The 12842-nt window shown below is 42.8% G+C and overlaps 1 protein-coding gene across 5 annotated transcripts in view; it reads right to left on the bottom strand.

The window, feature by feature from the left end:
* Positions 1 to 12842, bottom strand: part of ZFYVE9 (zinc finger FYVE-type containing 9) — a 179112-nt gene that overhangs the window by 10935 nt on the left and 155335 nt on the right. For all 5 annotated transcript variants that reach the window (XM_004588672.4, XM_004588673.4, XM_058655022.1 and 2 more), the window contains 2 exons: positions 4450 to 4600; positions 42 to 122 (listed from right to left, as the gene is read on the bottom strand). In XM_004588672.4, coding sequence (XP_004588729.2) covers positions 42 to 122; positions 4450 to 4600 — 232 coding nt within the window. The remainder of the gene's footprint in view (positions 1 to 41; positions 123 to 4449; positions 4601 to 12842) is intronic.

Raw genomic sequence — 12842 nt, 5'->3', positions numbered from 1 at the left:
GACTGAAAGAATATACATGAAGTAAACAGTTTACTCTTTACCTTCCACAATACTGGACTTGGCAAGGTATCCTGAAGAGGACTTCAGAGCGCCACTGAACACAAAGAAGCTGGCACCAGTCACTAAAACAGCAACAAAAACAGCTTAGTGAAGACAGATCCCAAGATGGAGGGCCTGTGACAACGATGAAATATTTGGCAGTTGGGATTCTATATTAAGCATTGTCAGAGATTCAAAAAACCACATGTAATGTATATATCACAATATATAACTAACCAGTAATTCTAATGGGAACGATGCCTTACAACACGTTTTTCCAAAGCCAGTGTTTCCACCTGGCAGGTTAAGACCCTGCCTGTGATGCTGGGATGCTGGCGTCACTCATGGGTGACAATTTGAGTTCCAGCTGCTGTACGTCTGATGCACAGACTCCCCAAAATGCACAGGAAAAAGCAGCCGAAGATGGCACAAGTACTTGCGTCCCTGCACCCACTTGGGAGACCTGGATGAAGCGCATGGCTCTTGGTTCTGACTTGGCCCAGCCTGCATCATTGTGGCCATTTGGAAAATGAACCAGCAAATGGAAGATCTCTGTGTAACTCTACCTTTCTCTCTTTTTTTAAGATTTATTTTATTTTTATCGCAGTCAGATATACAGAGAGGAGGAGAGACAGAGAGGAAGATCTTCCATTCACTGATTCACTCCCCAGGTGACCACAATCGGCAGAGCTGTGCTGATCCAAAGCCAGGAGCCAGGAACTTCTTCCAGGTCTCCCACACGGGTGCAGAGTCCGAAGGCTTTGGGCCGTCCTTGACTGTTTTCCAGGCTACAAGCAGGGAGCTGGAAGGGAAGTGGGGCTGCCGGGATTAGAACTGGCGCCCATATGGGATCCTGGTGGGTACAAGGCGAGGATTTTAGCCACTAGGCCACTGCTCTGGGCCTGTAACTCTACCTTTCAATTAAATGAGTAAGCCTTTAAGTTAAGAATCAAAGTACACCAAAAACAAAGAAATCTTAATGGCGGATTTCAGATATTGGCAAACTAGAAATGGCTTGGGCTATAATCTATTTCTGTAAATAAAACTTTATTAGGACATAGCCAAGCCCATTCATTCACGTATCATCTAAGGCAGTTTTCGTACTATAGTGCTAGAGTTGAGTAGCTGGTTGTAAGGATTACAGATCTGCAAAACCTAAAATATTTATTATGTGAGGAGTTAATCAACCTCTAATTCATTTATTTCCAATTGTCTTTAAAGATAAAATATGTTTGGGACTGACACCGTGGCATAACGGGCTGGGCCTCTGTCAACTCTTCCACCTTCAATCCAGTTCTCCGCCTGTACCCAGCAAAAGAGGCAAGAGCTGGTCCAAGGTCCTGGGCCTCTGTAGTAGCCATGTGGGAGAACCTGAAAGAAGCTCCTGGTTTTTGGTTAGCTCAGCTCTGGCCACTGCAGCCATTTGAGGAATGAGCCAGTGATAATGGGGGATCTCTCTCTGTCTCTCCTCTTTCTGTAGCCCTGCCTTTCAAATAAAAATAAATGAATTGTAAAAAAAAAATGCATACATATATAAAACATATTTGGAAAATACAGATATGGTAACCAACTATTTTCTCTATCCAAAATAGTTATAATCACACCTATTTATAGGACAAATTCCTATTACCACTATATCTTCATAAAACAAACTGAAAAACTCAGTTTAGTTACATTCAATTTCATAAAAACTTTATTATAGTGTTATTATCTAGCCTATTTAAAAAAAAAAAAAGATTTGGGCCTGGCATGGTAGCCTAAGTGGCTAAAATTCTCGCCGTGCACGCACCGGGATCCCATATGGGCACTAGTTCATGTCCCAGCAGCCCCGCTTCCCATCCAGCTCTGTGCTTGTGGCCTGGAAACGCAGTCGAGGACGGCCTAAAGTCTTGAGACCCTGCACCGGCATGGTTGATCCAGAAGAAGCTCCTGGCTCCTGGCTTTGGGTCAGTTCAGCTCCGGCCACTTGGAGAGAAAATCAACAGACATAAAATCTTTTTCTCTGTCTCTCCTCCTCTCTCTATATCTGACTTTGCAATAAAAATAAATAAATCTTTAAAAAACAAAAACAAAAGATTAATTATTCGGGGAGGGCTGCAGTGTAGTGAATAAAGCCACAGCCTGCAGTACTGGCATCCTATATAGGCACTGATTCAAGACCCACTGTTGTACTTCCAATCCAGCTCCCTGTTAAGTTCCCATGAAAGCAGAAGAGAATGGCCCAGTGTTTGCTTTCTCTGTGTCTCTCTCACTCTGCCTTTCAAATAAATAAAATAAATATGTATCTGGCCATACAATTGGCCAACCAGATTTTGTTAAGGGATTCCCAGAGATAGGAGGCCCAAAACAGCACAAAGCAATCTATTTTACTTCTGAGTAAGTCTCAGATTTATACAACATGCTCTTCAACTAAGCCCAAATCTGGCTCCGGCAATTTTCACCCACTGACATTGGTGCTGGCCTTTTGCAGCTTTAGAAAATAAGCTGTGGGGCCAATGTTGTGTAGAATGTTAAGCTGTTGCCTGCAATTCAAGTGATGCAAGTATGAATCCTGGCTGCTCCGCTTTCTATCCTACTCTCTGCTAATGTTCCTGGGAAGGCAGTGGAAAGCCCTTGCAGCCCAGGAGGGAAACAGAGTTGCAGTTTCTTTGTTGCCGCCCAGCCCAGCCCAGCCCAGCCCCAGCTTTTGTAGCCATTTGGAGAGTAACCAGCAGGCAGATCTCTGTTTCTGTGTGTAACTCTGCCTTTCAAATACTACACAAATCTTAAAAAAAAAGGGGGGGGTGAGTGGGGGGTAAGGTGAATCTTACTTCCATATGCCCCCCAAAATCTTTTAAAATAGGGGTACCTTTCATCTTCCACAACTCTTCTGGTGAAGCATTTAAACTTTATTCAAGAAGTACTCCTTTGACTTGGATTATATATTTCTCATAGGTCTTAAATCATTTCCTGAAGACCCTTTTTTATCATTATACTTAGATTAATGAGATCCAGAACTTATTTGAATATTCTAGGTATGACTGTGGACTTAATTGCCTACTTTATTTTGGATACCATATTTAAATTCACATGGGTTAAATTCTTTTCTGCTCTTACTAACTCACTTACTGAATAACATTTTGGAGGTGGGTATTTGTCCTAATGGTTCAGTCAAGATGACTGTCTACATTCCACACCACAGTGCCTGGGTACAAATCTTAACGTCAATGCTTTACGCAGCTTTCTGCTAATGGAGACCATGGGAAACAGCAGGTGATGATCAAGCAATAGGGTTCATTTCACCTCTGTGACAGAGCCAAACCAAGGTCCCAGCTCCTGGTTGTTTTTTTTTTTTTAAGATTTATTTATTTTTATTGGAAAGGCGGGTATACATAGAGGAGGAGAGACAGAGAGGAAGATCTTCCATCCGATGATTCACTCCCCAAGAGAGCGCAACGGCTGGTGCTGCGCCAATCCGATGCCAGGAACCTGGAACCTCCCCCAGGTCTCCCACACGGGTGCAGGGTCCCAAGGCCTTGGGCCATCCTCAACTGCTTTCCCAGGCCACAAGCAGGGAACAGCTCCTGGTTTTGACCTAGTCCAGCTCCAGCTATTACAGCCATTTGAGAGATAAGCCAGGAGATGTGAACTCTCTCCCCCTGCTTCTCACATACACATGTGTGTGGTGTGTGTGGTGTGTGTCTGTGTGTGAGGGAGAGAGACATACTATATGACAATAATCTGAATGCCTTCTAGAGAAGTGTTTCACAAAATACACAAAAGAAAGATAGTTTTGGTAAATACTCTGACAGGAAAAACTGGGGTCAAATAAGATTTGCAAAGCTAAGTACTTTAAAACATACAGCAGTAAAGAAAGTTGATTAACCTTGTTTAATTTATGGTTTCTCAGAATTAATTCACCAAGCAAAACTTATTTATGTGAACTTTTTTAAAAACATGGAACCTGAGAAAATACTTTGAGTAATGCCATTTTGAACAATGCTTCTCATACTCATATGCATTTGAATAAAACAGATCTTGTTAAAATTATGATGAGCAGCTCCAAGGTGCAGCTTCCTGGTTTCTAACATTCTCCCAAGTGATGAGACCATATTTCTAGTAGCACTGATATTAGAGGCTGTTCTTCAGAATCCTGTCAACCCATTAGTTAATATGCATTGGGTATGCTTGGTCATCCCGCAAGGTCCAAGGCCACCTAGGCACACTTCCTATGGGGCCTATCCAAGTACCAGTGCCGGCCCTGTTCACATCCTCAGGAGTCAGCACAGTCCTGCAGAACAGCCTGAAAAGGTGAATCAGTTTGTTAGTGATCAGCTGTCTGTCTAGACAGTGAGCTGATGAAGCTGATGCACCCAATTCTCCAAGTCCCATATGACCTTCCATTTAATTCCATCCAGCTCAAGTGCTCACCTTTTCTGGGCTGATTGTGAATACTGATAGCCTGGGTCTGATAGTTTCCATCATCATTCTGTACACACACGAGGTGAGAGTCTGCCTTGTCGTTGAAGCAGGCTCCTCCTGCCAGGACATGCTCATTGGACTTGTTCATGGCTTTCATCATCTGCAGTCAAAGAAGAGGGTTAACCTTACTCTGCCAAGAATGGGCACTCTTCTGTCTGACGTGGTGTAACTCAACCTTCTCCAAGAAAAGACTAGCATTAGATTACTATTAAAGCGTCAAGGGGGGGCTATGAAATAATGAAAACAAGCAAAACATTATTATTATTAGCAAAAAGAAAACAACACATATAAACATTGCCTGTATAATCTGTGATTTGTACTATAACCTATAGAGCTGACACGCACTGCTTTCAGTCTTTGTCTTTCTGCACTGCATTGAACCGGAGTAACTGAAAATGGTTTGGCTAATGGCAGCAGTTTTGTTCGTGCACTGGATTTTCTGAGGATATATAACCGAACATTTTAAGCGCAAAAGGATGTCTCATATTTAAGTGTATCTGCCTTCTTTTGTAATACGCAAAGTAGTGAGACTCATTGTTTCTTAATTTTACTAATATGCTTGAGATGCCCAGTGAAGCCAATTCATAATATTCTGTTTTTTTCTTAACAAAAACGTTCCAGATTCTGAACCTTACCTGAAACCACCGTTTTGTTCTAGTAAACAAATCTAAATTAGTGTGATCTATAATTCTGGCGTATGGCTTCTGCAATAAGTTAGTTATTTACTTTTATTTTTCATCTTTTTCTTCATGTCACCATTCAAATTTTAATGAATTTTTTAAACGATTTAAAAATTTTATTGGAAAGTAAGATTTACAGAAAGAAGGAAACATAGAAAGATCTTCTGTCTGCGGGTTTACTCCCCAAGTGGCTGCAAAGGTCTGAACTGACCCGATTCAAAACAAGAAATTTATGGATCTCCCATGTGGGTGCAGGGTACAAAGGCTTTAAGCTGTCCTTGATTGCTTTCCCAGGCCACAGACAGGGAGCTGGATGGGAAGTGGAGCAGCTGGGACATGAACCAGTGCCTATATGAGATTCGAGTGCATGTAACATGAGGACTTAAGGCACTAGGCTACCAGCAGGGCCCAATCAAATTCTTTAAAATGGCTACAATCTGCCCAGTGATATAAATTTATTCCTAGTTACTGTATCAATACAACTAACCCTTGGTCACCTCCAGGCTTTATTTTGTTACAATTCTTGCAAAGATGTTAACAATATTGCAGAGACATCCAAAAAATTATTGAATACCACTCTCAGACATACTTATCAACCACATTAATCTAAACCATCTCTGCCAGGGTTAGCAAAGCTCAATGCAAACAGGATGAATCATTTGGAGGATTTCTTCACAGCAAAATCAACATTAAGACTAATCCAGGTTCTTATTTGGTCTTAATATATGCATCACATGAAAGAAACAGAAATAATCACACACAGCAATTTTAAATAACATTACACGCATCACCTCTTCCAAATCATAAGGCTATGATTTCAAGGGACTAGTGTCATGGTACAGTGGTCTAGGCCACTGCTTGGGATGCCTGCATCTCACATTGGCAATGCTTTCAGAACTAGAGGTTCTACCTCTGATCTACCTCCATTCTAATGTTACTGGGGAGCAGTGGAAGATGACCCAAGTGCTTCAACACATGAATCTGTGTGGTGGGCCCAGAAGCTCTAGACTCCAGGCTTCAACATGGCACAGCCCTGGCTGTTGCAGCCAATTAGGGAGTTAACAAGTGGTTGGAGGATCCATCTCTATATATACTTTCTCTTTCTCCCTCTCTCTGTAACTCTACCCTCAAGACAAATTAAAAATAAACCTTCAAAACAAAGCAGGGGATCATGTGATGATTCAACTGGCAAATCCTTCATCTTCAAGTGCCAACAAACCTATATAGGTGCCAGCTGCTCCACTTCCCATCCAGCTCCCTGCTTGTAGCCTAGGAAAGCAGTGGAGGATGGCCCAAAGTCTTGGGACCCTGCACCTGTATGGGAGATCCAGAAAAACCTCCTGGCTCCTAGCTTGGAGCCAAAGCTAGGAGTTCAAATATGGTCCTAGCTTGATATGGTTCAAGTCTGGCCATGGTGGCCATCTGGGGAGTGAACCAGAATGGAAAACTTTCTCTCTACCTCTCCTTCTCTCTGTGAAATCTGCCTTTCCAATAAAAATAATCTCTTTTAAAAAGTAGTTCCTAATTTTGTCCACATTAAGCACACCAAGAAACATTTTCAACACAACTCAGATATTCTGAATAAAATGGCAAGAAATCACTTCCTTGGATATCAATTTCAAGCCCAATAAGATTAACAAATTTCCTATTGCTTTAGAGATAAAATATGCTTAAAATATGCTTCATTTATAACCAGAGTTTCTCCAACATTCAACAGACCTTATTCTTGAATTCACATTTATCTAAATTATACCAACTATCCACTTCAGATGTGCTATTTTTGTGGTCTATCAATTCCTATCCTTATCTTCACTATGATTCAAGGACAAATTACTTCTTTTCTAGACATAGTAACCTTTCCATTTTTAAAAAGATTTAGCCACTTATTTACTTGAAAAGCAGAATTAGAGAGGTTGGGGAAGACAGAGGGAAGGAGGGAGAGAGAGAGATCCTTTATCCATTGATTCACTTCCCAAACAGCTCCAAAAGGCAGAACTGGGCCGGACTGAAGCCAAGCAAAGCTTGAAAATCCACCTAGGCCTCCCACGTGGGTGTGTGTGTGGGGGGAGCGAGCACCTGAGCCATTCTCCGCTGCTTTCCCAGGTACATTACCAGAGTTGAATTGGAAGTGGAGCAGCCAGACACAAACTGTTGCCCACATAGGATGCCTGTGGCTAGCAAGGGCTCAACCTGCTGCATCACAAAGCTGGCCCCATAATAAAAACCTTATTAATTGGTTTCCCTACAGTCAGTGGCTATCAGTCCCACATAGTGTTTCTATACTTCTCAGAACATGGCTTATACTTAGAGAAACATGACATCAAGTAGAGAAAAGTAGGTCCTCCATTTACAACCACAGGCTTACTGTGCTCAAACCCCAAACTAGTTTTCATGTCTGGTCTTCCTTTCTACCATATCTTTATATGCTGCATTTACATGCAGGATGACTTCCTGATGCCCCACCACTCCCTTGGCCTATATTTTTAGTTAACCTTATCTCTCTCCTATCTATCTAAATTTATTTGAAAGACAGGGTGACAGAGATATGTCACCCACTGGTTCACTCACCCCAAATACCTGCAGCAGAGAGGTATGGGCCAGGCTGATGCCAGGAACTGGGAATTCAATCTAGGTCTCCTATGTTGGTGGGAGGGACCCAACTATTTCAGCCATCATCTGTAACCTCTCAGAGTGACTATTAGTAGAATGCTGAAATCAGGAGCAGGACTCCAACCCAGGTACACCAATATGGAATGTAAAATTTACAAGCAACAGCTTAGTCATGGTGCCAAAAGCCTTGCCCAGCCTCCCTTTAATTCTCCCAAATCCAAGCACCTGAAAAGGCTGACCCCCCAAAGCATTGATTAGCAAAAAGCACCAATTATTGCATATAATTTAACTCCATCAGATACTTAATGTGACCATTACCATATTTTTTTCCTCTCTCTCTATCTCCCTCCCTCTCTCTCGCTCTCTCAAGTTTATTTAAAAGGTGAGGAAATCAAAGAAACACATTTCAAGGAAGAGTGGGGAGAGATAAAAAGGTAGGAGAAAGGTTTTACTTTCAGATTGTGTCCTTTGGGAGAAAGAGACCATCCCTCTTCACTGCATGGCTTCTACTGAGCCTGGGAAGGGAAGCAGTTATAGGTTTTAAGGGAAGAGTACAACCTGGTAAAGTGGCCATCTGACTGACAAGTAGGAAGGCTGTCTAACACAAAGTGGGGAGATAAGGCTTATAATTCCACCAATTGCTACCTGCCTGTCTCATTTCATTCCCTCATGAAATGTCCAACCTTTCTTCTTAAGGGTTGCTGAAAGACACTATTTATCTCTTTTTCTGTAGCTAATTCCTGCTGATTAGGGACATAGGCTTTACAAATCCTATCCCAGATTTGGAAACCTCTCCCCATCTTACCTAATGGGTGCATTTAACAAGCCTACAAATTGTAACTGCTGCCAATGGCTGTGTCCCCCATAGCAATATCACCTCTCTCAGAAGTTGCTGGCTTTTTTCTTTCCTCTGTTGTAAATGTGAAGACCTCAACTGGTTCACAGGAATAGGCCTACTCATCCTTCATGTGTATCTGGGCATGATCATGTCCACTGAACAGCATTCAGCATTACAGCTGGCACAACACGTGCTGTGTGTTCTGATGTCAAGTCACGCACCCTAGTCCCTGTGCTACAGGACGGACCCTAGTCCTGTGCTAGAGGACGGAGGACAGGACAAATTGATCAACTGCCCCAGCCAATCGTTGGCAGTGAAGATCTGGGCAGATGGAGAAACTAAAGTGGACTATAGCAGCCAGTGGATTCTGGAGAGATTTCATTGTGATTGCAGTGGCAGGATCGCCAGCAATTCAGGATTGTTGAACTATCAAAACCTCTTGAGAAACTCATGGTGTTGTAAATTTCTATTTTTCTTCCTGTTGTTGATTTTTTATTGTCATCTTTCATTTAAGAGGCATATATGGTGACTGTGTAATGGAGACTATCATGTCCAGATGTGAGGATGCAGTGCAGTGTGTATCTCTACTTCGAGACGAAAGAGGGACTACTAATGAACCTATTAGCTGTATCTTGACAATGGGAGGCTGGACAATCTGCCATTGTCCATGCCTGCAATGATGAACATGTGACTGTTTATGAAGAGTTATGTTATAGTAATAACAGGGGAATTCAGTGGGGGTGGGCAGGGGAAATCCCAGGGCATATGGAACTGTATCATAAAATGATGATAATAACTTAAAAAGAAGTTACAATAAAAATGTAACAATAATAATAATAATAATAAGATCCTGTGCTTCTGTGACTGATAAGACATGAAAATCTGGGTTTCTCCTTTTTTTTTTCCCCAAAACTTGGGTCTCTTTGCGAAACAAAAGGCCACCAGAAGGGCCCCCAGCCTCCTAGAACCCAGCTTTTCCCAGACCAGCATAATGTCACATATGGATGTGGCCTGCCCAGTACTCCTCAGACAGCTGGCTGGTCAAAGGCCATCAGTGGGCCATTCCACCTCTGAAACAGGACTGTGGCCTCAAGACTCTGATCTGTCTACATCAAGACCAGCACTTTGACATGCCCAGGTCTACTTCTTTCTCTGAACCGCCTTAGCACACTCTGTAGTTTATCTAGCCATCATCTGCACTCTATCTTGGATAATAATTAACAGCAAAAACATGAGCCAGACTGTATATGAATTCTAGCTCTGCTGGACAACTTACCTGACTTTATGTCCCAGTTTCCTCACAGGTAAAATGAGAGATAATGGAATTGACTATTTCACAGAGTTATGCAGGTTAAATAGATTAATAGTTAAAAAACTTAGGAGGGCCAGAATTGTGGCAGAGCAGGTAAAACCACTGCCTATGGTGCTGGCATCCTCTATGGGAATCAGTTTGTGTCCCAGCTGCTCTACTACTTTTTTTTTTTTTAAAGATTTATTTTTTTATCACAAAGTCAGATATATAGAGAGGAGGAGAGACAGAGAGGAAGATCTTCCGTCCGATGACTCACTCCCCAAGTGAGCCGCAACGGCCGGTGCTGTGCCTATCCAAAGCCGGGAACCAGGAACCTCTTCCGGGTCTCCCACGCGGGTGCAGGGTCCCAATGCATTGGGCCGTCCTGGACTGCTTTCCCAGGCCACAAGCAGGGAGCTGGATGGGAAGTGAAGCTGCTGGGATTAGAACCGGTGCCCATATGAGATCCCGGCGCGTTCAAGGCGAGGACTTTAGCCGCTAGGCCACGCTGCCGGGCCCAGCTGCTCTACTTTTGATACAGCTCCCTGATGATGGCCTTGGAAAAGTAACAGAAGATGGATCAAGTATCTTGATCCCTGCCATTCACATGAGAAACCTGGATGAAGCTCTTGATTCCTGGCTTTGGCCTGACAAAGTGGTGGAAGGTGTGGCCCTCTAAAGAGTCAATCAGTGGGTGGAAGATCTCTCTTACTGATTGTCTCTTTCTTTATTCTTTAAGGGGAAAAACCCCATATTTTAATGGAAAGGCAGATCAGATTTATGGAGAGGAGAAACAGAGAAATAACTTTTCATCTGTGGTTCACTCCCCAGAAGGCTGCCATGGGCAGAGCTGAGCCAGTCCAAGGCTGTGACCTGGGAGCTTCTTTTGGGTCTCCTATATGTGTGCAGGGTTCCAAGGTTTTGGTCATCTTCCACTAATGTCCCAGGTATAAGCACGGAGTGGGACAGGAAGTGGAGCAGCCGAGACACAAACTGGCACATATGGAATACCAACATTTGCAAGGTGAGGATTTAGCCATTGAGTCATAGCGCTGGGCCCTAACTCTAACTTTCAAAACAAACAAACAAGCAAACAAAGTCTTTAAAAAATACAGCTGGGGTTGCACCAAACACATAATAAGCACTTAAGTATTCATCAATAAAAGCTGCTTATCTTCTCCACCCTGCCTACTGAAACCTAAAGTAACTTTAAAACAAGCAGCAAACATAACTAACTCAATACCTTTTATGAGATAATGAGATAGGGTTCTTCCTGAGAGCTCATAAATCAATGAGAATGACATGCAGATAAAAGGCTGAGAACCAGTTGCTATGACAACAAAGTGGCCAACATTTATAGAGCACTGACAATGAGAAGATGTTGCTGGATCTAAATGGTACATGAATATTAACTCCAAAGAGACACATAAGAGTTCTCTGCTTCCTTGGAGCCCATAAAAAAATCACAAAAGCGAGTTAAACAAATTAAAAAAGAGATAGATTTAGATAATTTGTCTTATTCATGAAATCAAAATGAGAATAAATGTACAATTTTTTTAAAGAAAAAAAGTCATTCATTTTTAACTGCATTTTAATGTCATATACATTAAGTATTCAACAAAGTAAGTTTTTAACAACTCAATTCTATAAATATTTATCAAGTAACTGACTGAGCTTTAGGAGGGTATAGAGATTACTTCCATTTCTAGGAAAAAGGTTCCTCATTCCGCTCTAGGGCATGGAGAATTCTAAGGAGATCTCCTACATGTCATTAACATTTTGTTTTGAAATTAGAAACACAGGGTCTGGCGCCATGGCCTAGCGGCTAAAGTCCTCGCCTTGAACGCGCCAGGATCCCATATGGGTGCCGGTTCTATTCCCGGAAGCTCCACTTCCTATCCAGCTCCCTGCTTGTGGCCTGGGAAAGCAGTCGAGGATGGCCCAAAGCCTTGGGACCCTGCACCCGCGTGGGAACCCAAAAGAGCTCCTGGCTCCTGGCTTTGGATAGGCACAGCACCGGCCGTTGGGGTAACTTGGGGAGTGAATCATCGGATGGAAGATCTTTCTCTCTCTCTTTCTCTCTGTATATCTGACTTTGCAATAAAAATAAATAAATCTTTAATAAAAAAGAAATTAGAAACATAAAACGACATTTGCGGTAAAACTGCAAGTGTGAAGGGACATAAATAGAACTCAGAATGAAACATTGATCGAATGGGTGAAAGCATGTCCTTTTTAGAAAAAATGTAAACATGTACTCTGTCAGCTGGAATTAACTAGTGTCTATCAAATTCCATTTTTCAGTCCTACAAGTTTAAATATTGCCAAGTACATGCCTTCATTCAGTTCATTTAGCAAATTCTTATTCATTTATCAAATGCACGTTCAGCATGTAGCATGTGTCAGGCGGAGCTGGCTTTTGGGGGCATTGGTTAAGCCATCTCTTACAAAGCCAGCATATTACACAGGATCTGTGTTTCAAGGATGGGCTGCTCTGGTTCCAGTCCAGCTCTCTGCTAACACTCTGGGAAAGCAGTGGAAGATGACCCAAGTACCTGAGTCCCTGCCACAAACTTGGAAGACCCAGCTGGAGGTCCTCCTGGCCTGAGTCAGCCCTAGCCGTTGTGGCCAGCTGAAGAATGAGCCAGTAGTTGAAAAATCATTTTCTGGGGGTTAAAACTTCCAGCAGCCTGCAGGTTATTGGTGGGTGCCAGGCTGGGGCCATCTTCATGCTCGGAGCCCTGATTCCAGCCACCACTTATACACAGTGAGCTGTCCCCAAGTGACCAGCGTGCCATTTGGCACCAGGCTCCACCTGCTGGTCACCCAGGGGCGAGCTCTGGGGTTTTGGCTCCTTTGAATTGCTGCTTAGGTAGCTCCGCGTTGAACCCACTGTGCTTCTGGGATATGAATCAATCCTAAA

This window comes from Ochotona princeps, chromosome 2 (genome assembly GCF_030435755.1).
Source record: "Ochotona princeps isolate mOchPri1 chromosome 2, mOchPri1.hap1, whole genome shotgun sequence".
NCBI classification, from domain to species: Eukaryota; Metazoa; Chordata; class Mammalia; order Lagomorpha; family Ochotonidae; genus Ochotona; species Ochotona princeps.
The sequence above is the reverse complement of the archived record's forward strand: the minus strand, read 5'-3'. Positions and strand labels throughout refer to the sequence as shown.